At 41.1% G+C, this 21,131-nt stretch overlaps 1 protein-coding gene across 1 annotated transcript in view; it reads right to left on the reverse strand.

Moving 5' to 3' along the window:
- Positions 1-1,464: 1,464 nt before the first annotated feature.
- Positions 1,465-21,131, reverse strand: part of RYBP (RING1 and YY1 binding protein) — a 43,034-nt gene continuing 23,367 nt past the window's right edge. The window contains exons 3-5 of the mRNA XM_061362113.1: positions 7,752-7,928; positions 7,540-7,638; positions 1,465-3,403 (exon numbers count right to left, since the gene is read on the reverse strand). Of these exons, the coding sequence (XP_061218097.1) occupies positions 3,151-3,403; positions 7,540-7,638; positions 7,752-7,928 (529 nt within the window). The 3' untranslated portion in view covers positions 1,465-3,150. The remainder of the gene's footprint in view (positions 3,404-7,539; positions 7,639-7,751; positions 7,929-21,131) is intronic.

Raw genomic sequence — 21,131 nt, forward strand, 5'->3', positions numbered from 1 at the left:
GCAAAGGTTATCATATAGTCAGCAATTAATAAATTTTCAATAATTTAAGTGTACGGTAGAGCTTAAAAAAGTAGACTGAGAATGATCTTGGTAAGGCAGGTGAAAACATCTCAGTGGAAATAAACTCACAGAACCTGCTGCCAATTGTTTTGATCTGTCCAATTTGAAACAAGCAAAGTGTTCCAATCAAAATAAATAGCCTGGTGGTGTAAAACGCTGTCCATTTTCCCTTTGCAGAACTACATCAAACTGAGCAAGTCAGGCAAGCTGTGTTGGTGTCTCTGTGTGTGTGTGTGTGTGTGTCTGTGTAAGAGTTGAAACTTTGCAAACGTAACACTGTGCTTTACTTACCTGCTTTCTGTGCCACTGAACACCACGAATCTGGTCCTTCCCCTATGCTAGTGTTTTGGTTGGTTTGGTTCTCAAGCACATCCCCCACCAACAGTGGGATGACCCAGAGGGAATCCTACCTATGGACACGTGCCGTCAGGATGGTAATTTCAGGAATGAAGCGTAAAAGCAAACACTACCTGTCAAATCCACAACACAAGAGCTACGGATGAGGCTGGGGAGGTTCAATGCTTAGCTAGCAATTTCTACTGAATGCAGAATTACAGGTCACTTGTTCCGAAGAAATTTTCCCACTTATTTATAATAAGCTACTTTATCAAGGAGGCACACCCAAACAGACAGATGTTACCGACTTTACCAATAGCCATGAGTAGCTGGTTACGGCGTTAAAGCTTTCTCAACTGATCTACAGGTCCATTTTCACTTGAAAAAGAAGCCATTTCCTGGTACACACAACGCTTTATTTTGTTTTTGCACGAAATCCCAGATTCAGTGAAGAAGGCGAGCTCATGGTTTGACTTAAGCACCAGAATTAGCCCCGCCTGAAGCCAGAGGGACTCACCACTGGCTCACACTCTTCGCTGGATCACGGGCGAGATGCACGCAAGCCTAATTGATAATGGATCATTTATAAAGCAGTGCAAAATATACAAGTTCAGGGGCATCTTCAAAAAATCTCTCTTAAAAAATTATTCCAATACATTTCAGTAAAATAAATAAATATGGCTGACCAGTTTACCCTCCCTGAGACCCTTAAAGGAATAGTAAAAACTGGAAAAGGAATGTCTTTGCAATATCCCACTAATGTTAAATTGTGGATTGAGAAAAGTCATAGTATTTAAAACTATGTATAATAAATTGTCTTGATGCTCATAGGAAGCATCTGGTTTCCTTTGGTTCTTTTAATACTTTAAAAATGCTTAAAAAGGTAAAGACAGCCTATACTGTGAATATAAGCAAAATTAAGTTGGAGTGCCCATGTTAAAGTTTCAGAGTAAAACCACTGCTGCAAAGGCACTGCCACTGCACATACCTTGGAGCTGGGGTTGTAACAGATCCCTACTCACACATTTCTGTCGCCAGTGTGAAAGGAACCTATGTCTGCTACTCAAATCAGCTGCCTCCACAAAGAGAAATTACTCATCAAGCAAATAATTCACAATATAACAAGCTGGCACAAAGTTGTCGAAATGTGGCCCTCTTTCACCATGCCCAAAAGTTATGCATTTGATGTTAAATGAAGCCATAGCCTCTGCACCTGAAATTACTGCAAAGCACCCTGGGGCCACTAAAGAAAGATGAAAAGCCGAAAAGGTTTGGGATTTGTTGTTTTGTTTCACCTCTTCAGCCTAGTGTTTTAGCAGGATAATGCATGGAAGGTAAACTGTAAAGCAACATTAACAGCCCAAGAAAAGAAATTACAGTCTGAATAGCTTTAGAGCAAGAATGAAGGAGATGCTGGTAATGAGCACAAGCCACACGTGTCACTCATTTGCCAGCATGAAGGTTTTTCCCTACTTTTGCTCCCATCACAGGAGACTGAGAAGTGTCCAAATGCTGACAAGCCCAGCATCATCACTGGAGGAGGTTCTGTTCAGAAACCACTCTTGGAATAGAGATGGATTTCAAGAAGAGCCACCCCAACAGCACAGATGGGACAGACAAGGACTGACCCACATGCTGCGGGCTGGAATGAGCACCAGCTTGCTCCCTCAACCTGCAATCACTCCCAGCCCTACAGCTCCCTGCTGCCTTCTAACCCAAAGCAAACCACTCCAGTTCTAAAGTTATCTTGGTCACTGATGCAGATGGACTAAATTATTAAATCTAAGAACACCAAACATCTGTGGGATTGGCTATGCACAAGAGTGATACTCACGTTACTAAAACAATGACTCTGTGCCATGCCAACACCAGTCTGGTTGTGAACGCTTACACTCCAGCCGGACATGAACTTGCACATCACCAAATCTGAATTACCCTCAGGGAAATACAAGCTACCTGGAGTAACTGTTTCTCATTTCAGATCCCAAGCTATAAAAATCAAAACCGCGTGTCCAGTACGTTTTAGACATTGCTTACGGGAGAAACGGGGAAGGAACAATAGAGAATAGGTCCCATCCAGATTCAAACCTTCAGGAATGCTTTTCACCTAAGACCAGTTCTGTTTCAGTTTCAGTACTTTCACAGAAGGGGACTGTCCCAGATCTTGAACTGTTCAAAAATGATTTTTTTTCACTTCACAGTGTTTCAAGCACCAGCGTTTCCATGTATTGGTTTCAAATAACCCTTTATATATATTTATTTATATATATATTTATATATAATTTATATCAAAACTGATAGTACACAGTATAACTGGAAGAAGAACTGAACTTAAAAAGGATATGTTGAAAGAGGATGGAGTTTGTGAATGCAATAAATAAAGCCCCCTTCCCTCCCCACCCGCTCCCTACCCCAAAACAAAAAGTTGTAATGTTCATGGAAAATTGTGCACAGCAGATATTATAAAAAAGTAGATTCAGGAGCACATCCAATTATAAATGATTGTTAGGAAAATCATATAAAACAATGGAATACATAAAAGTGTCAAGAGTAATCGTCAGGGTGAGAAATTCCGTGGTGGCCAGATGCCCACGGCAAGCAGAAGTTATCCTGGTTGCATCAGTAAGAGGTCGATGTCCAAGAGTGTGTGTTCAAGCACAGAAGAGGCTCTCCAGGATCTGAACAGCATGGGCAGGTGGAGTGTTTGAATTTCATACCCTGAATTCATAGTTTCCACAACTGCATGTGCAATTTTCAGAAAGATTCGTCGTTGACTGCTGACATGTCCCCCTTTGGCGTGGAGGAACGGGACGAGCCCTTGTCTGTGCTCTCAGAGCCCGAGCTGCTCTGATTCTGTTGTTCTGATCCTGCACTGGAGGTCACTGTAGAAGACGACGTGGAAGAAGAGCGAGTCTTTTCTTTAAAGTCTGTGATAATTACTGTGACATTCCCCACTGTGACTGCCAGCTGCTGTGCGGTACTTCTGTCCACGTTTTTCAGTCTGGGTCTAAAAGAAATGAGAAAACATTTATAAAACGGGTAAAAATAAGCGAGAAGGGAAAAGTTTATTAGGAAAAGGATTTGACAACAAACTCCATGTGACTTTCCCTACGCTTGCCTGCACAGATGGCAGTAACAGGGAGAGCCCAGGCAGCAGTGAATGCTGCACAGCAGAAGATGAAGGTTTGACCTGCTTCCCTGTGATAGCATGGGCCACGAGGGCTGCAGCAGCATGCTCAGCCTCAGAGGAAAGACCTGTCTTGCAAAGGGTGTCTGCTGTGGACTTATTCCTAATCCAAGTCTGCCAGAAAGGAGGACACTACAGCAGAGCCAAGCGGCCAGGAGCCAGACAGACCGAAAGATCTTCTCCCCAAGGGGCAGATGAAAGCATTCTCTTATCTAAATTCACCATCTCATCATGTGCCCTGATGTTATGAGACAAGGCTGTGACTGTGCAATACAAAACCACATGAAAGCATTTGACCACGGTTCTTTCATTCCCATATTGGAACTCTGCAGCTGCAAACAACACAGGCACTAGGACAACTTGGCTTCTCTTTCAACTGCTCTGAGCTTATACAAATCAGATGCCCAATCAGCCTATGTATAAAATTGCTCTAAATGTTCCCTCTGGAACTGAGGCTATTGTAAATAAAATGCGGAATGTGCAACAGTGTTTCTTGCAGCTAGCATTTTTGGTTAGGAGAAAGGATGGGGGGATCAAAGCCACCAGAACACACCACACTGGTATTTATTACTCAAGATTATCTCTGTAATTTGCATGCTGTGCTATCATTCAATTAGTAATGCAGCTAATAAGGGCCTAGACTCTAGGAAGCTGACAGTCACGCACATTTCAGAGGCTGGTCCAAAGCTTTAACACAACAGATCTTGGACACTCCTCCAGCTACCACAGAATTCCAAGTCAGCTGCAGCAACTGCTGCAATTTACAGCTTTTGCTCCTAATTAAAGGTCAGGCTGAAGCAGTGGAATATTCCCAAAAGGGAAATTAAAATGGAGAGTCTTTATACATCACTGAGAAGTAGCTTGCTGAGAACTGCCTTATTCCAAGGGATGGAGGGAAGGTTAGTTTACTTTGGGATCAAGCTCCAGCTTTTAAACCACTCTGCCTTTCCTCCTCCTTGTCTGCAGCACATTAGGCTAGTGCGGTCAAAGCAAAAAAAGAAGAGGAAATTTGGCAAACTTGGTATTCGCCATGCACACCCAACAGCCTGCAGGGGTAAGCTAACAAGCGGGAAGTCCTTAAGTAGTCACTATCCAAGTGGTACTCTAGAACTAGACAGAATAAAGTATTAAGACTGGATGTACGGCTTCAAAAATAGAACAACTGCATTTCTGCAAACTTCCTTACCAAAAATGACGTTACTGCACCACAAACAGTATTTGCATACCTAGGTTAGGAGGCTGGCTCAATTTTCAACAAGTACTACAGGAAAAGCCTTTCGAATAGATAGAAAATACAATTCAAATAATCACTGCACTGGGGTATCTGTCAGTAAAACCTCCTACTTGAAAAAGCCCCTTGGTTGAGTGCCTTTTCAAACCCACAGCTGAGCTTAGTGAATTCCCGCAGCAGTGAGACACACACGCCCACATGTATGCATTGTGCATATGCACTTGCAGGTGCTGGCAAACTCTACACATAACCACAGGCTAGATGAAATGATGTCACCTTGTTTGTGGGTAACAAGAAAGGCCAGATAGATCAGCATGTTTTGGGGTTTCCGTCAGCTTTCAGATAGCGTCTCTGCAGACGCAGGCTGCCCCCAAAGCGTCGGTAGCAAATACAGCAGCAAGTGTTCCCGGAAGCGTAGTACGCATACGTATTTTCCTCCCTAAGCCCCAAGTTCCTCTAGGAAACCCAGTTCTTCCTGTAATTTGCCTGGGTCACTTGTTTTCTCTTAAACTCAGAAACAGTAAAACAAAATGCTGGCCCAGATACTGGAACAGACCTTTCTTCCTCCACCTTTCTACAGGGATGAACAGGCACATGGACTGCTACTGCTTGTCAAAACCCAGTGCCAATAGTGGTATTCAGGGAACAAAAAAAGGAGGAATAAAAGGAGTTCATATGGCCTAAGCTGCATTCTGCACAGAAAAGCTCCTGCTACCAGCAGCCTTTGAGATAAGCCATGCACCAAGCACCTGAATGAAACTGCCCATGCATCTTTAAAGGCTAAGACAAAGTAACATGAAAGGACTCTGTGGAAGCAGGGCTGAGGTGCAGTCCTGCTCACGAACATATTTTCAATGTCAGTTTTAGAACTGAGCTCTCGAACCATTGCTGCAGCCAGTTTTAGGGGTCTCCCCTGTGCAAAGAGCTGATGAAGCACAGATGGAAACCTACAGTCTCTTCAGCACATGCATACAATTTTAGTTTCCTATAGAAGGCAAAGAGATGGCCCCATTCACATTATTCTGCAATATTAAACACCCTGATGCTTTACATTTATAGCTAAAAGGGTTTATGGCCAAATAAGAAAGGTGTTTCAAAATCACGAATGTGAAAGTGCACAAGAAGTCATGGAACAGACCAAGATTTTTGTCAGAAACAATCCCAAAAGTTCAAAAAGGATTTCTTAAAAATCCAGGGATCCTTAAAAGCCCATTTAAAAAAAACAGTTAAGAAATCTGGACATGAAAAAAATCTGAACATATAAGTTGTATAAAAACCAGATCCTTTAAAAAGACAGCACTTCTGAGGGCAGTGAACTGCAAGAAAGGTTCCACTAAACTGAATGCTTAAAAAGACTGTTTAACAACAAAAGGAGATGATGTATCCCTTAAAAACATCCAGCTAGACGTGATATTATTAAGGATTAATTAGGAATGACAGAAGCTTGCTACAAAGCATGGACTATAAGACTCTGCAGTAGACAGAGTGACTCCTTCAAGGAGTAAAAACAATTATTTGTTGTAATCTATCAATCTGATATTATGTCACCAGTCAAGTACATCAAGTCTCCTACATCTTAAGACTGAAAATAAGTACCATTCCAAAAAGAACGGGAAAAATAAATCCCTGCAATAAAGCCGTATTTCTCTAATCAAATGAGGAATGGACACTTTGATCTTTGGGGGCTGAGGAAGAGTTAACAGCAGTCCCTGCAAACAGCTCAGTCTTCTAGCAGAGCAAATCTCACATGCCCTCACTACATTCAAGTCAGTTACTGTGTAAAGGATATTCACTCTTATTAAAGATTTTCATGCTATTATTTAAAAACTTCCAGGACAACAGTTTTCTGCAGTCATGTCTTGCCAACCTTAATGCTAACAGCAGCATGAACCGTATTTCCCATGTGCTTTACAACTGTCTGCAGCTAATACTGCTTCAGTTCATGTGGCTTCACTGTAAAATACTTATTACAGCATGTTTTAAAAAGAGATGCAATTCTTCTATAGCCCACATAGGCAATGTGCCCTGTTGAATTCTGCCTCTTATAGCTCTCCAAGTTCAATAATATAAAAACTGCTCTTTGATGCTGAATTTTTGATTTAAGAAATAAAGCACAAGGCGCCACTTAAAGAAAACAAGCATGGAGTACTGGTACAGGAAAGACTATGAAGAAACCTTTCTCCACAGACAGCTACTCATTTTCAACCTAGGTAAATACAAAACCAACCATTCACGCTTTTTGTTGGTACCAAGATTCGAGCAAAGCTGTTTATGCAGGTTTTTAATCCAATATTACTTGGAAAATTAACAATTACAGTGACTGAATTACAGATAAAGAAGTTAAAAAGTGACCTTCGTTACTGCTGTCAAGTGATGATAAGAATTTGTTACAGACCACTACAAATGCCGGTTAATGTTTTTCCAGTCACTGTGTTTTACACCAAAAGCATTACCACCCAATTGAGAATATGATTACTATAGCAGAGAAATGAAAACTGAGTGGACGACAGAGTAAATATTTCCAGTGCCTGAATCTGTCCTCACCAGAGTGTCTGAGTGCTTGTACACTGAGAAGGCTCATAGCCACTGATGGTCCTGCCATACTAAACCAATGCCTTGTGGGTTAGATGGTACTCTGCTCATGAAAAAAAACAAACAAAACCACAGTGTTTGCTATTTAACACAGCTGTCAAATACCAAGAGCTTAACTATAGTATAAAGTTACCTTGAAGTGTGATTTGAGTCGCTGGTCTTTGTTGTAGTATTCCCAGACTGTATGCTGTTTGCTTCGCTAGGAGGATCTTTCACAATGTCTGACTTTGGTCTGTAAAATTGGAAGGAAGACGGAGAGTATGATGTTAGTTGTACTACATGATTAATCAATGCACAATGCTACTGAAACCACACCATGTTTAATAGGGTACCCTTCAAACTTACTTAGTCTTCTTGTTAGCGTTCTTCTTTGTAACACTTGGACTAATTTCCTTCTCTTTGTCAGGTTTTTCTTTGTCTTGTTTTTCCACTTTCTCCTTCTTCTCCTTCTTAGGTGGTGGTGGGGTTGCATATTGCTGGGCAACTTGTTGTGCCACCAACTGAGAGTTTATTCTAGGTTTTCTATAATGACAATAAGAAGAGATCTATAGTCAGTTTTACACAATAAAAATCACTTCACCAAGAGCAGTATGAAGATTTATTTAGGCAACCAGGGAAGAACACTTGACTTAAAGAACCAAATGGATGCTCTTATTTAATGTGAAACACTACTGCTGCTACCAAACATGATACAAATTTTAATATTAAGAAACACTCCAAACTGCTGTTTCACATCCGTTTTTGGCCTCCTTAAACATTCTTAAGTGTCCATTCTTCCGTCTGTCACGAAATCACAGCCAACTGTGGGGGGACAACACTGAAAAGGTAGCTTTCAAGAAGTTTGACAGCTGCATGCTGTGGGTACACTTCAAGAGGAGAACAGAGAGTGATAAAAGTAAGCTTCCCAATAAACATCAGTCTCCTTCATATTTTCAATTTAATTTTCCAAATGAGCTTCTGGTTACCCAACGCAGCCAACCTTGCACAAATAACAGAGCAAAAGAAGGTAACTGAGAGGACTTTGTCCCAAGGACCATGACAGAAGCTCCCTGACAGGAGGACAGAAGACAAGTCGGCATTCATAGTTCCATGGGGCAACAGCCGTGCCAGGCTCCGACATACCATCTTTACACTATTGTCTGCAGTCCCCAATGGTGTTCGGACAAAATACACACGCAAACTGTTTTTCAAAGACTATTTCCATTTCAAATTATGATTTACACAAAAAAGTAGCCTTGCAAGCAACCAATAGCTTGGTTATTGGTCTTCACATGTCTTGTCGAAATTGGTACCTTCATCCCTCCTGCATTCCTCATCCAAACTCTAACATCCTCTCAGTGTAACAGCTTAAGACCTCTCTCTCCTGGCCTGGCATATCACAAAGCCGTTTATACTTTGAACACTCAGACTACTTGTGATCGATCCAATCTCTTTAACATGACAGAAAGATCTATGCTCCCTATGTCCACACAGCTTGCGGGGGTGGGGGGGAATAGGTTACTGACTCCATTAGTCGCCCATTATGAGCTGAATACTAATTGCAATAGTTGTTTAAGCACATCCATAGCCTTTATCTTGGTCATAAATACGATTCAAGTATTTCATATCAGCCTACAACAGATTGCCAAGGAAAACAGTACACAAGTATCATTAAGTCACAGCTGGCACACAGAAACCCAGAGCTCTGTACATGCATCCACTTTTTACTAGAAACATCTAGAGACACTTTAATAAGCTACTTAGTGAATTCATATGCTAAAGAAAAAAAAGTGCAAAATATTATTTGCTCATATCTGCATTCAGAGATGATACAGACAATGGAACACCCAGAGAAGTTCTACTCCCTGTCACAGGAAAATCCAAGTATCCAGTAAACCTCTTGACACTGGTTTTCTGTATAATGGTAGCAAGATGTTTTTACTGAAGCCAGATATACCCAAATATTTAATTTCATTTCAGAACCACAGCTTATTATAAACTATACAACAGGTTGTAGTCAGGCCTGTGACCTGTCTCAATACCACTGGCACTTGGATTTTTCACCCGACACAAACTATAACTCATTTTATGCTACACGCTGCATTCATTTCTGAGCAAAGATTATCTGATCTTCAGCCTTAAGTAACTATGATGCTGAAACGTTTTGCAGATCTTATCAAGCAGTTACCTGTTCCACAGAACAGAGAGGATATTCAGCATCCTTGCATTTGAAGTCCCATATATAGCAATTTCTGTCTGTAAGACTGAGAATAAACACGTCAAAAGAAGTGTTTTGGTTACATGTTAAAGACTTTCAGATTGATGCAACCACACCAAAAGCTGACAACAGTAGCTTGTGTCAAGCAACCTGCTAACCAACTACTCAAAAAAGAAGGGAAAAAAAAAAAGGGAAAAAGAAGAGATAAAGTATCAAGAAATCTTCAAAGAGAGGGCAGATACCATCTCCCTGCATGATTATACATGATTAACCTCACTGCTTGAAGCTGCCACTTCTGCTCAGAGTTAGTTATTTGCTGTTTACACAGCCAGCTAAGCCAGAAACTCGAGCCATTCATGGGAAATCCCACTTCAAGAATTTGAGAGCACCTTCAAAGTTTTTCTGCTTTGCACAACTGATGTGCCTGCTTGCGATGTTATTCCTAAGGCTTACATCCAACCTCCGCAGTGACAGAGCCGCTGCTCCTGCTGAAGGAGTGCTGCACTGCTTGAGTGAAGATACAAATTTTAAAATGGAAACTTCAACTAAGATAAACAAATAATAAAAAATACATAAATAAATCACACTGCATTTCCCCAGAGAAGGCTGGAATCCAAAAAAGACCAGCCCTGAAGTGCTCCTGCAGAGACACTCTGCCCCATGCTCTTCCGCTCCTTATTTGTGACAGCACAGTACATTTATTAAGTTTTATCACATTCTGGCCAGCCACTGACATAACTAGCACAACTTCTCCAAACCCCATTATTTACATATTCCTGCTTACATGCCAGGATGGCTCCCTGGTAAGGGCAAACCCCAAACTGAAAGGGAAGAGAGCATGCAGTAGCATGCACAGAGAAGGGACCTGCAGGAAGGGGCACCAGGCCTGCTGATGAGGTTTCTCCTGCCACACCAAGGAAGGAAGCAGAAAGGTGCTGAGACTCCTGTCAACACCAAGCATGTTTGAACATCTACTAGAACAGTTTTATTTATTTATTTTAAGTAATGCAAATAACCCATTCACTTTCCAATTCCTAATTTGGCCATTTCACACACTAGCAGCAAGGCTATGAAGGTTAAAAAACAGGTAGGTTAAGCAACTGGCATACTAATAGTAATAATTATAGGAGCAACAAAATCCTTCAAATAAGGCACACACTGACACTACAGCCAAAATACACTGGTTACAAACCCTTTACAAAAAAGCCAAGCAAAGCAAGTAGAGCAGTACATTTTTAACCAAAGCAAACTATAACCATAGTAACCATAATCAAGTGATGTAGCAGCAATATCACAAAACTTGCTCCCAGTTTCCGTGCCTACCGAAAAAAAACAAGGGCAAACACTGATCTAACCCAATACCCCTATCAAAGACCACAGAATTACAGTACGGTTTGGGTTGGAAGGGACCTTACAGATCATCCAGCTCCAACCCCCTGCCACAGGCAGACACCCTTCGATAGACCAAGTTGCTCCAAGCCCCATCCAACCTGGCCTTGCACACTGCCACGGATGGGGCAGCCACAGCTTCTCTGGGCACCTTGTGCCACTGCCTCAGCACCCTCACAGGGAAGAAAGAGCTCCCTAATACCTAACTTAAATCTCCCCTCTCTCAGGTTAAAGCCATTCCCCTCTTTTTCCTATCATTATGTGCTCTTGCAGATCATTCTTCCAGACACCATTCCTGCCTCTACAGCAATCTGTACCATATCCTAGTGACTCTGTTTGTCAAAGCAGCCACCCTCCTCCTGTGTGTTGTGAGCTCTGCTCCAGCCGTGGCAGCAGGTAGCCTGTATTGCCTTTTAGCAATAAAGAAAAAAGTAAAATCACTGATACTTTGCAGTGGATACTAGTCATTTTTCCCTGCAGAATCTGAACATGGAACAAGAAAGAAGTATCAGTGGAAATAAACAAGACTCATTCTCAGTTGGGCTACAATTCAACATGCTCTGGCTTCTACTGCAGAATTCAGAGTCAAAAACTGAACAGAAAGTTTAAAGCATTTCTGTATTTTTACTGTAAGAATAAACAGCTGCAGAAACAAGTATTAACCATGTTTCATCCCTAGATCGGCTCATCAGCTTGCCTTCCGTGACATTAAATGGCTCATGCAAAGAATACATCTAAATGAGAAAAATCAAACCCCAACTCAGCCTGTTCCAAACTTTCTAAACCAGTATTTGCACTGAAGAAGTATACTGTCATTTAGTAGAAGGTTTGAAGTATCAACATTACACAAAAACCTCAGCTAACAAGTCTCAACTTCCAAAAAAATACCTGAAGAGTTGCAATACTTAGTACTACATTTGGTTCTTGTATTCCTAAGCAGATCCCAAATGCTTGAGCAAGTATCTGAGGTAAGTAATGTTCCTTCAGGTAGAAGATGAAGTTGTGTTTTGATCGGACAATCTTCCCCTGATTTAAGCAACAGTTCGAGTAAAGACTCAACCATTATGACCCAACACTAACGTGACAAATACATGAACATTATCTTCTTTATTTTTTCCAACCCCTTTAAAACTAAGAGCAATTAAACTGATTTAAACTGTGCTTTCGAAGTTACCTTCAGCCAGATAAACTGTTTCACACTAGTTAAACATAGTTTACATCACAGAAGCAGATACTTGCACAACGATTCACAACCTCTGCAGCAAGGACATACTAAGGCACAAAGAGCTGAAATACATTGTCTATTCTGAGCATAGCTGTGGCACACTGGTATTTACCATCAACTATCATAAATGATGCACACAAATATTCTTTACTATCTTTCAGTAACAGACCTGCACAGAAATATAATGCCTGAAAATACCATACCCTCAGATAGTAATATGAAGCAACACTGGGACGTTTGGCTCATAGGAAGTGAAACAAATGCAAGCCTTTTCCCGAAGGGCTCACTGCCCATGTTACTGTGCTCTTGAAATGAAAAAAATGATAATTAAAAACCAAAACCCCAAAAAGCAACAACAAAAACACAACTGTAGTTTAAAGGTTCTGGCAAGCATCCCACAGTGTTTTACTACTTGCATTTCTTTCTATCTCAAAGCTTTCTTCAAAGCCGCTTTCGGGACCAATTCCAGAGCACTGCTGCCCAGGAATTCTGCTGCTCCAGTCGTAACCCCTGCAAGTGGGCTTAGGAGCAGAGCAGCACAAATCACCGCACAACCAACACACGGCAGTTACTCAGACCTGGATTTCAACAGGGATATAGGAGGATAAGTTGCACCATATTTTTATATGACACTAATTTCTGTATACGTTTGGGATTTCCCTGGTCCTGCTGCCTTGAGAAAAGGCAAACAACCCACCTCCTGTGGACACAGTGGAGCAGAGACAGCAATTGGCTTTATACCCACAGCAACACAGGGACCCTGAGGAACCCCGGCAATCCCCAGAAATGTGGATCTAATTACAAATGCTGCTGCTTCCTTACAACTATGTTATCAGAAGAATGAAAGTGGCATTGAGTGGGATTTCAGAGTCAAAAGCCTCATGTAACGTGAAGTACTGAGGATTTGGATAATTTCATGCTGTTCTGGCTTTGATGCAAGAGGCGATATACCAGCAGCCCTCTGCATGGCTCGCCATTTCTTTGAGAAGTGTTTTATACACCGTGCAGTGTGAAGTGCATGGTTACTTTAATAATCCCAGTAACAGAGCAATATATCTTTGCTCAAAGAACAAGAAAACAAGACTAAAGGCATTTTCATGCATGTTTATGAAATAGTGCCACATCAGTAATACAATCAGCATACTTCTGAGTGATATTGTAAAGCAAGGTTAGAGACTCACCCATGAACATTAACATCTCCTTAAAAGAATTTTACATTTAGAAGAACCAAAGCTTTAGAGTAATTAAAACCCAACCATGACCAGGTGAGCACTCATTCTTGCATGCTTATTTTCCAGATCATTTGTGATGGCCACACAGTCCTTTTTAGCAACAAGAATGAATGAACAAACTGTACTTGGTGTACAACTACAGAGCAGTATGGAAGCTGTTTGCATTTATCCAAGAAGTTCTCTCAGCAACAGAAGACCACAAAGCAATGCTAAAACAGTAAAAGACAACTAGGAAGATACAAACAGCAATAAATGTGACTGAGCAGTATCTTGTTGAAAAAATTTTGTGTTAATACTGTGTTTTTAACTCAAAATACAGATGTTTAAAAATACAGAAGTTAATCTAAGGAGCATCTACTTCTGGGCTGGCACAGCAATGTGTTTTAAAGGCTCTTGAGTGTTAAGTCTGAGCATTTTGGAAGAAAAGGTGAAAGTAACAGCTTCACACAAACAAAACAATCACCCACCACAAAATAAACTAAGTACATTTAAGAATGTATGGCCACCTCCAGAAAGCCTCTAGCAAACTGTTCAGCATCCTCCTTGACCATCCAGCCACTGTCTCCTACCTCACTGAAAGAGTCAAGAACAAGCAAAGCAGAGATAAAGCAGCCTCAGCTTCGCGATATCTATTGCTGGCCACAACAACAAACCTTGAGCTGTTCAGATTTCAGAAGAAGAGTTATTTTCAACTTTATGTTTGTCCACCTGAAGTTTTTAGACTTCAGGTCACGGCTCAGTTTGAATACCCTCCACAGTACTCAGAATTATCTGCAGTACTTAACATTTAGTGGTCTCACAAAGCTGCCAGCTCCCTGCTTTTTAGGGTGAATAACTTTCCCATTCTTAATTTGGTTAAATGAAATGCAAGCTGTCACCTCTATGTACACCACACGTTTTGCTGGGAAGTGGCTAGTCACTGCCTCTGTGTCCCTACAGGGTAGCTGAAGCTCTTTGAATGGTGCCTGTAGAAAGAATATGAAATTTTTACTTGTGACAGCAGCCTCAGCATTGCTTATTTTTAATTATTTGGGCATATTTACAAATCAAAGCCTATAAATCAGGGTTTTATTCCCAGAGTTGCCACTGCACAGATTTTGCAGCTCATGTTTCTGGTTTTTGGGTTGGTTTTCTACCTTAGTGAAAATATGCTAAAAAACACAAAGCCAGTACTAAGAGAGCCCTACAACTGATCTATGAAACTATTTCAATACAACTGCTCAACAGCACAGTGTAATAGGTATTTCCATACTTCCACAGTTCTTTTTTAACATACATTGTTTCGTATAATCCCATTACAAACAGTCTGAAGTCAGAGTCACAGGACATTTCTGGAAGCAGTTTGACCAGAATTTTGCCATCCTAAAGCTGAGCAGTCACATAATTCCTCAAAACACCCATTCCAACATAGTACAGAACTGGAAACTGCAAATACCATTTGCAGATGCTACCACAAATCCAAACGTGAAAGCAAATCGGGATCATTCACCTCCTGTCAAATTAAGCACAAAACATCTTCCAGAGAACAGGGCTAGTTGGGAATTTGTTGGAAAATTCTCCGCGGAGAAGCACCACTGATTGCAGTTCTGCAAGTACACAGAACTGGCACAAAACTTTGGTTTATTTTGTTTTTTGGGGTTGGGGCTGGTTTGTCTTGTTGTTTAAAGGGAAGTTGATAAACCAGTCTGGGCTTTCTGATTATCAAGTACCACTGACTGACTGCAAACCTGGGCATTTTCCATCTGGTCTCACAGGCTCTGCTTACCATACTGCCCTAGGTCTTTGTCCTTCCCTACAGCACAACCCAATGGAAATAATTCAAAAAGGTAAGTCCAACATTGTATGGTGCACATTTTGGACTACAGGTTTATTCTGTGGTGGGTTCAAGATATCAAGTAGCGTAAGACTTTGCAGCAAACACAAGCTCCTGCACACTCTGGAGAAGGAAGAGCCATAGCTACAAGGAGTCATGCAAAACAGCACTTCTCAAGAGCAACAGCCCTTCCCTTTTGCAGCTATTTAATTTGAAATCACAAGATGGGAAAAAGAAGAGTTAAGCACAAGGCCACCTCTGATAAGAGTGTGAATGGAAAACAGCAGTGATGGCAAATAACAATGCTGAGTATCAGCTATTGGAAGAGAGCTTGATGTTTACTTAACCACTAATACCATGAAATTTAACTTACTATGTCTGCATGAAGCAAAACAAAAGTCATGCTGAAGTTTTGGAAAACATACTGCTCTGTCTCCCTTTTTAGAGTAAGAGCCTGCCTGGAAGCTCTCACAGCACTGGCAGTCTTGCTCCTCTTCTCATCTGTAGCACCTACCTAAGCTGCAACAGGAGATAATTTCATATCTCATCTGCAGCAGCTAACGAGCGCCAACGAAAGCTCCAAGGGTGTCCAGCAGATGCTCACCCTGCAGCTGCTTTCTCTGCCTAGTCTGAATTACTGGAAGAGGCCTGCTCCAATGATGGCAACTGCTACCTAACAGTCTCTGCTCCATCCCTGGAGCTGCAGGAGATCACTGTGCCTGTCTGTGCCTGCTGTGTGATGCTGACCTGCAGAGCGACCCATCAGCAGCACTGCAGGAACTTGTGGGTATGTACATAATATCTAAATAAAGGTAAAATTAGTGAAGAATTGGCGAAACACAGTATTTACCATATGTTAAGCACATTTTGTCTTGTTTGATGGGGATGCAGGACTGCCCAAATATCAATTTCATAAAGTTCGTAAAGATTGTAAAACTACTTCTGATTCATGAGCATGTACAAAATCTAAGACAAAAGTACATAGCAGAATGACAGTTTTTCAGATGCCTTCTTGTTCCAGTATTTCCCACAAAAAATAATTTTCTATTAAGTTTTTAAATGGCCCATTTAATAAACAGAAATTAAGAAAAAAGGGCACATCTCCCACGTTTAAAACAAAATTTGTAATACGTAACAGATTAAAACAGCATCAACTCCCAACTGCAACATCACCCTAAATTCCAGCTGAACTAAAACAATTTTACAACTCCTCTCCTTGCTCTCTGCCATTTGCTTACCACAGGTAGCAGTTAGGCCCCCAGTGAAGCATTCAGCAAAAAGCACTGCTTCCTACTCATTTATTGGGTTTGTTGGGAAGAAGTTCTACAGATCTATACAAAATCCACAACCAAGTGCTTATGAAATGGGGATGCAACCATAAATAAAAAAAAAAGAAAAGAAAAGAAAAAAAGATGGCCTTGAGATTACCAGGTTTTCTTAGGTGTGCAAATTTTTCCAGTCTAAATAATGTTAGTCCCATGTTGCAAGTGCTGCACAAGCTTCATTTCTCCAAACTTATTGCAACCGCCCTCATCATGCTATTGACCCATTCACTGATCCACTCAGAGCTTCAGTTTAATCCATCACTGAAAATTCAAACCACTGCTTCAGGAGGCTGTAAACGTGCTGTGCAGCTGCTTCTGGTGTTCTCATCTACAGACACACCTTACTGTGAAATACCAAATGTTTCGTGATTTACAAGGACTTGCAAAATTGTTATGGAAAATTCACTGATCTCAGCACTAAATTTACTTGCCTACTACCACCGGAATGATGATAAAACTAAGGCCATTTTAACTTGCTTGTCAAAAATAAGCTGCTCTCACTAGCAAAAATTCCAAAGCAGCTCATAAAGCTGGCAGCATCCAAGATGTGCATAATATAACAGATTTAAAACAAAATCGATTACTTTACTTCTTCCTATTAGACTGTTTATTAAGCTATGTATAATCCTGAGGAAAGCAAAGAGGCTCAAAACTTCCTGTTGAGTAAGAAGGTGCAGTTGGCAGCATGAGGGTATAAATGAGTCTGATGGAAATTTAACACGTAGATTCCCAAAAGCAACTGCTCATGGTTATGGTCTTATAACCTAAAATAACAAACATCTGAAGAAAACTTTTAGCAGCTGTAACTAAAGCTAAAAACTAGGGACATCAGACTTGATGTTAAAGAAGTGCTTTATCGCTGCTGCTAATACGCATCTTTCCATTCTTGAGTAGTAACAGAAATTGTCAAAATGGATTAAAGGATGATGTATACGTGACTTGAGCATCTGCTTCCAGGTTTTAGGATACTGAAGTTTCACACTTTAAAAATCACAGGAGAGAATTTGGAAAATAAGCAATAAAAAGAAGAGATGCTGAGAAAAGGAGCTAGCTGCCTACTGAAAGTCAGTTAAATACTGAAACTGATCACCTCCCTGAAAGATTGTACTAAAACAAAGGTCAAATACATTTCCAAAAGCATCCTTCTTAAAAGCGTGTTCTTAGATAAGCACGAAGAAAATCTGTACTCTTCTCTTATAGCAATATGACTTATAAAAGCATTTGTTAACATGAACAAGCATCTTCAAATCTGAGTATGTATCAACATTTAATGCCTAATAATGTGGCATGGCATATAAAGCACCATTGCTAAATAAGCCTATCAATTACTAGTGTTAAGAGAGAATTTAATATGGTCTAATGTCTGCAAAAAATCCACCAAAATTTAATTCAGTCTAAACCCCCCCCCATTGTACAGCTACAGCTGAATGGGATTTTAAGATTTTGAAGTTCAGAATTTGTGTTTTGACAACACATTTCCAACATCCATAACTTGCTAGCAAATGGAAGGTTAACTTTAACTCTGAAGCAAGATGAACTTCTATAAACTTGCATGCTTAGGCTCCAATTTTTAAGTCAGCTCTGATGCAGACAGATCAAGAGTCACTGTTTTGCCATCACTGTCGCCCTGTCAAATACTGTTCTGAACTCAGACTCACAGGACTGAAACAGCCTACAAAACTTCAAGCGATGGTCATTACGAGAGCTACATCACAGAGTTTCCAATCACTACAGCATTAATGCTTAAACTTACATACAACTTAGCTTTGAGAGGGGCAGATAACCTCAACACCTGACATGCAGAGAGGCTTAACAGCTTTGCTTAAAAAAGTAACCTAGAAAGCTTCTACTGACGAACTCTTGCAGAGTCCCCTGGTAATACAGTGGTGGGCTGGTTTATCAGAGTAAAATTTCACTGAGCTCGCACGGCACTGGAACACTGTACACTCCTCTATCACGTAACAACCAGGCTAAATTCACATAGAAGCAAAATGAGAAGCTACCGTTTCTACAACAGATGCTGAATAGACTCAATAGGCTCTAAATCTCTAGGGATGCCATTAATAATAAAAGTAATTAAAAAAATAATAAGGCGGCAAATTGAGCAAGGCAGTAATTTTCATTCAGCTACATCAGACACTGCAGGCTTTACCTAAATGAGACACACTGAGTTTTCTCAGCAAGCAAAACCTCCTTTTTATTAAAAAAAAAAGGGGACATCAATGATAGGATTTCCTTTCATATGAAACAACATTTCAAGAGTCCTTGAACAACCAGGAGTGTAGCTTTGCCAGCAAAGCTCTAGCCTGCAGCAGCTATGCAACTTAAGGAGTTTCATCAGGGGTGCTGCAATGTGGAGGGGACACTACTAAAGCAGCAGCACAAGGAACTGGCACCCACTGGTACTGGGAAGAAGTACCCTACCTACTCCTTCACCTGGTGTTCCCAGCGCAACCTAGTGTGAAATACTCACTGTCAGTGCTTTAAGAGGAAATCTAACTGCTCAGTAAACCAGTCTGCTTTTCTAAACACAGCAAGAAATAAGAGACACTCTGAAGGATGATGAGGCAAGGCAGACATGCCTTTTCAAGAGGCCACCATGTGCTCAGAGGACCAACTTTTCCCTCCATTGTGTCCTCTGAACACAATCTGGTAAAGGAACACAGATGCACAATTCGGGGTGTCCGGCTCCATCTGACACAACACACAGCAATCCAGGCAAACCAGAGTTAAGCACTGGGCTGTTACCAACAGCTGCTCTTCAAGCACTGTGGGAACAAGAGAGCCCAACAGCACAGAAACTTTTGCTTTCAGCATTACTCCTGGGGGTGAGGAACTGACCCAGATGGTTTCAAAATTTGCCAGGAAACAATATTACAATACTCAATTCGGAAGCTCTTTCTTCCCCTAACTAGAAAGCCTTAGAAGAAACCTATTTAGTAAACTGTTAGTTCCCTACTTGGAGTGCAGTGCAAGTTACCCATGTGTGCCTAGCACACTGCAGGATAGGGAAACTAACTTACCTTTATAAGTAAAACTAGCAGAGAGCACTATCCTACATGACAGAAAGCCAGGAATACTTAATTAAAACAACAGAAACATTTCTGAGTCCTCTGCAAATCAAATCCTGATCTGCAGATAACAATGATGATTACTTGTCCAGACAAAACTATCATTTTTCAGGAAAGTTCATTTTATTGTCTTCTTGAGTGTCCTACCAGTTATCATCCAGACGACTACTAGTCCGCAGCTTTGCATACTCTCACATGGCATATTCGTACACATACAGACACACACAAACATATACAACCAATATATCCTGAATTGCCACCATTCTGCTACAAGCCCCAAGGAGGGAAAACAAGCAAATTGAGTTAAAAGTTAATTTTATTTTCCTGAATTCCTCAAAACAGTTCTAGTGCTCCATCCTAAAGGAGTGGTTAGGTCTCGCTGAAAACTACCAGTTACACTGAACCTCTGCCAGCTGCAAATCACCCCAACTGCCCTGGCAGCATCATTTACAGTCATTTTCCATTTAAAGAGCCCCACATCAGCGCCAGCATAGCCCTTCATTACCCATCCCACTTAATACCCACAATCTCTCCACAGCTCACTCGCTCGGTCTCCACTGACCAAGCAGCACATGGAGACTGATGTGCGGATTATTGGGATTCCTAATGCCTTTTCTCCCCGCTGGCTGAGCGCTGAGTGCTTGGCAGCCTGCCTGACCCGCAACACGTGTGGGTTTGTCAGCCTAATGCACTGTGTTGTCTGGAGAATCTCAGGACGAAGCGGGACCCAACAGCGTCCGCATAGCAACGGCCGATGGATCCCAAAACTTCCAGCTACTACACTTCACTGGTGGAAAAAGTACAGAAGTGAGTCTGGGTGTTTGCCACTGCTTGCCTCACGAGAGGCAAATATACGAGGTAAGAACAAAAAGCATTCAGCACGAAACTCTAAGCAAACACTGGGAGTCAACACAGGGTTTTTCCATTCAAAGCATCCATCCTCACTTGCTTGTAGTCCTGCAATGACTCTAAACCTGCACGTAAAGATTCTGGATTTGAGTAGCTTTTTTTTTTTTTAACCCATCTCCTGTTAACTAAATAATGGCAGTGAAGATTTAGTGATATGGGCTCAAAAATGAGTTATCACCAAGTCAGTTGTCACTCTTCAGTATAAGAGGTTGCTATTAAATTGTATCTATGCCTGGCATTTAGGCAGGGCAGAAAGAACTGCGGCTTGGGCATTTTTCTATGTAAAGAGATTTTTCAGGTGTGTGGCAACACATCAGCTCTGAAAATCCCGCTGTAAAGTCTTACCGGATGAATATACAAAAGGAAATACCACACAATGCGTAAATAGCAAATAAACGCAAACTTAACAGCATGCCTAACTAAAAAGTGTAATGAAAGTGAAACTTCTTTGTAGATGAATGAAATACAGAAGCCAGCAGAGATGTTACTTGGAAATGGAAGAAAAAGCCACGCAAAATACAGCCAAAGTTTCACTTCCTCTATACAACAAAATACAACACAGAG

This window comes from Neopsephotus bourkii, unplaced genomic scaffold (genome assembly GCF_033783945.1).
Source record: "Neopsephotus bourkii isolate Nb327-2 ecotype Australia unplaced genomic scaffold, CSIRO-AGI_Nbou_v1 NB_1080, whole genome shotgun sequence".
Lineage (NCBI taxonomy): Eukaryota > Metazoa > Chordata > Aves > Psittaciformes > Psittacidae > Neopsephotus > Neopsephotus bourkii.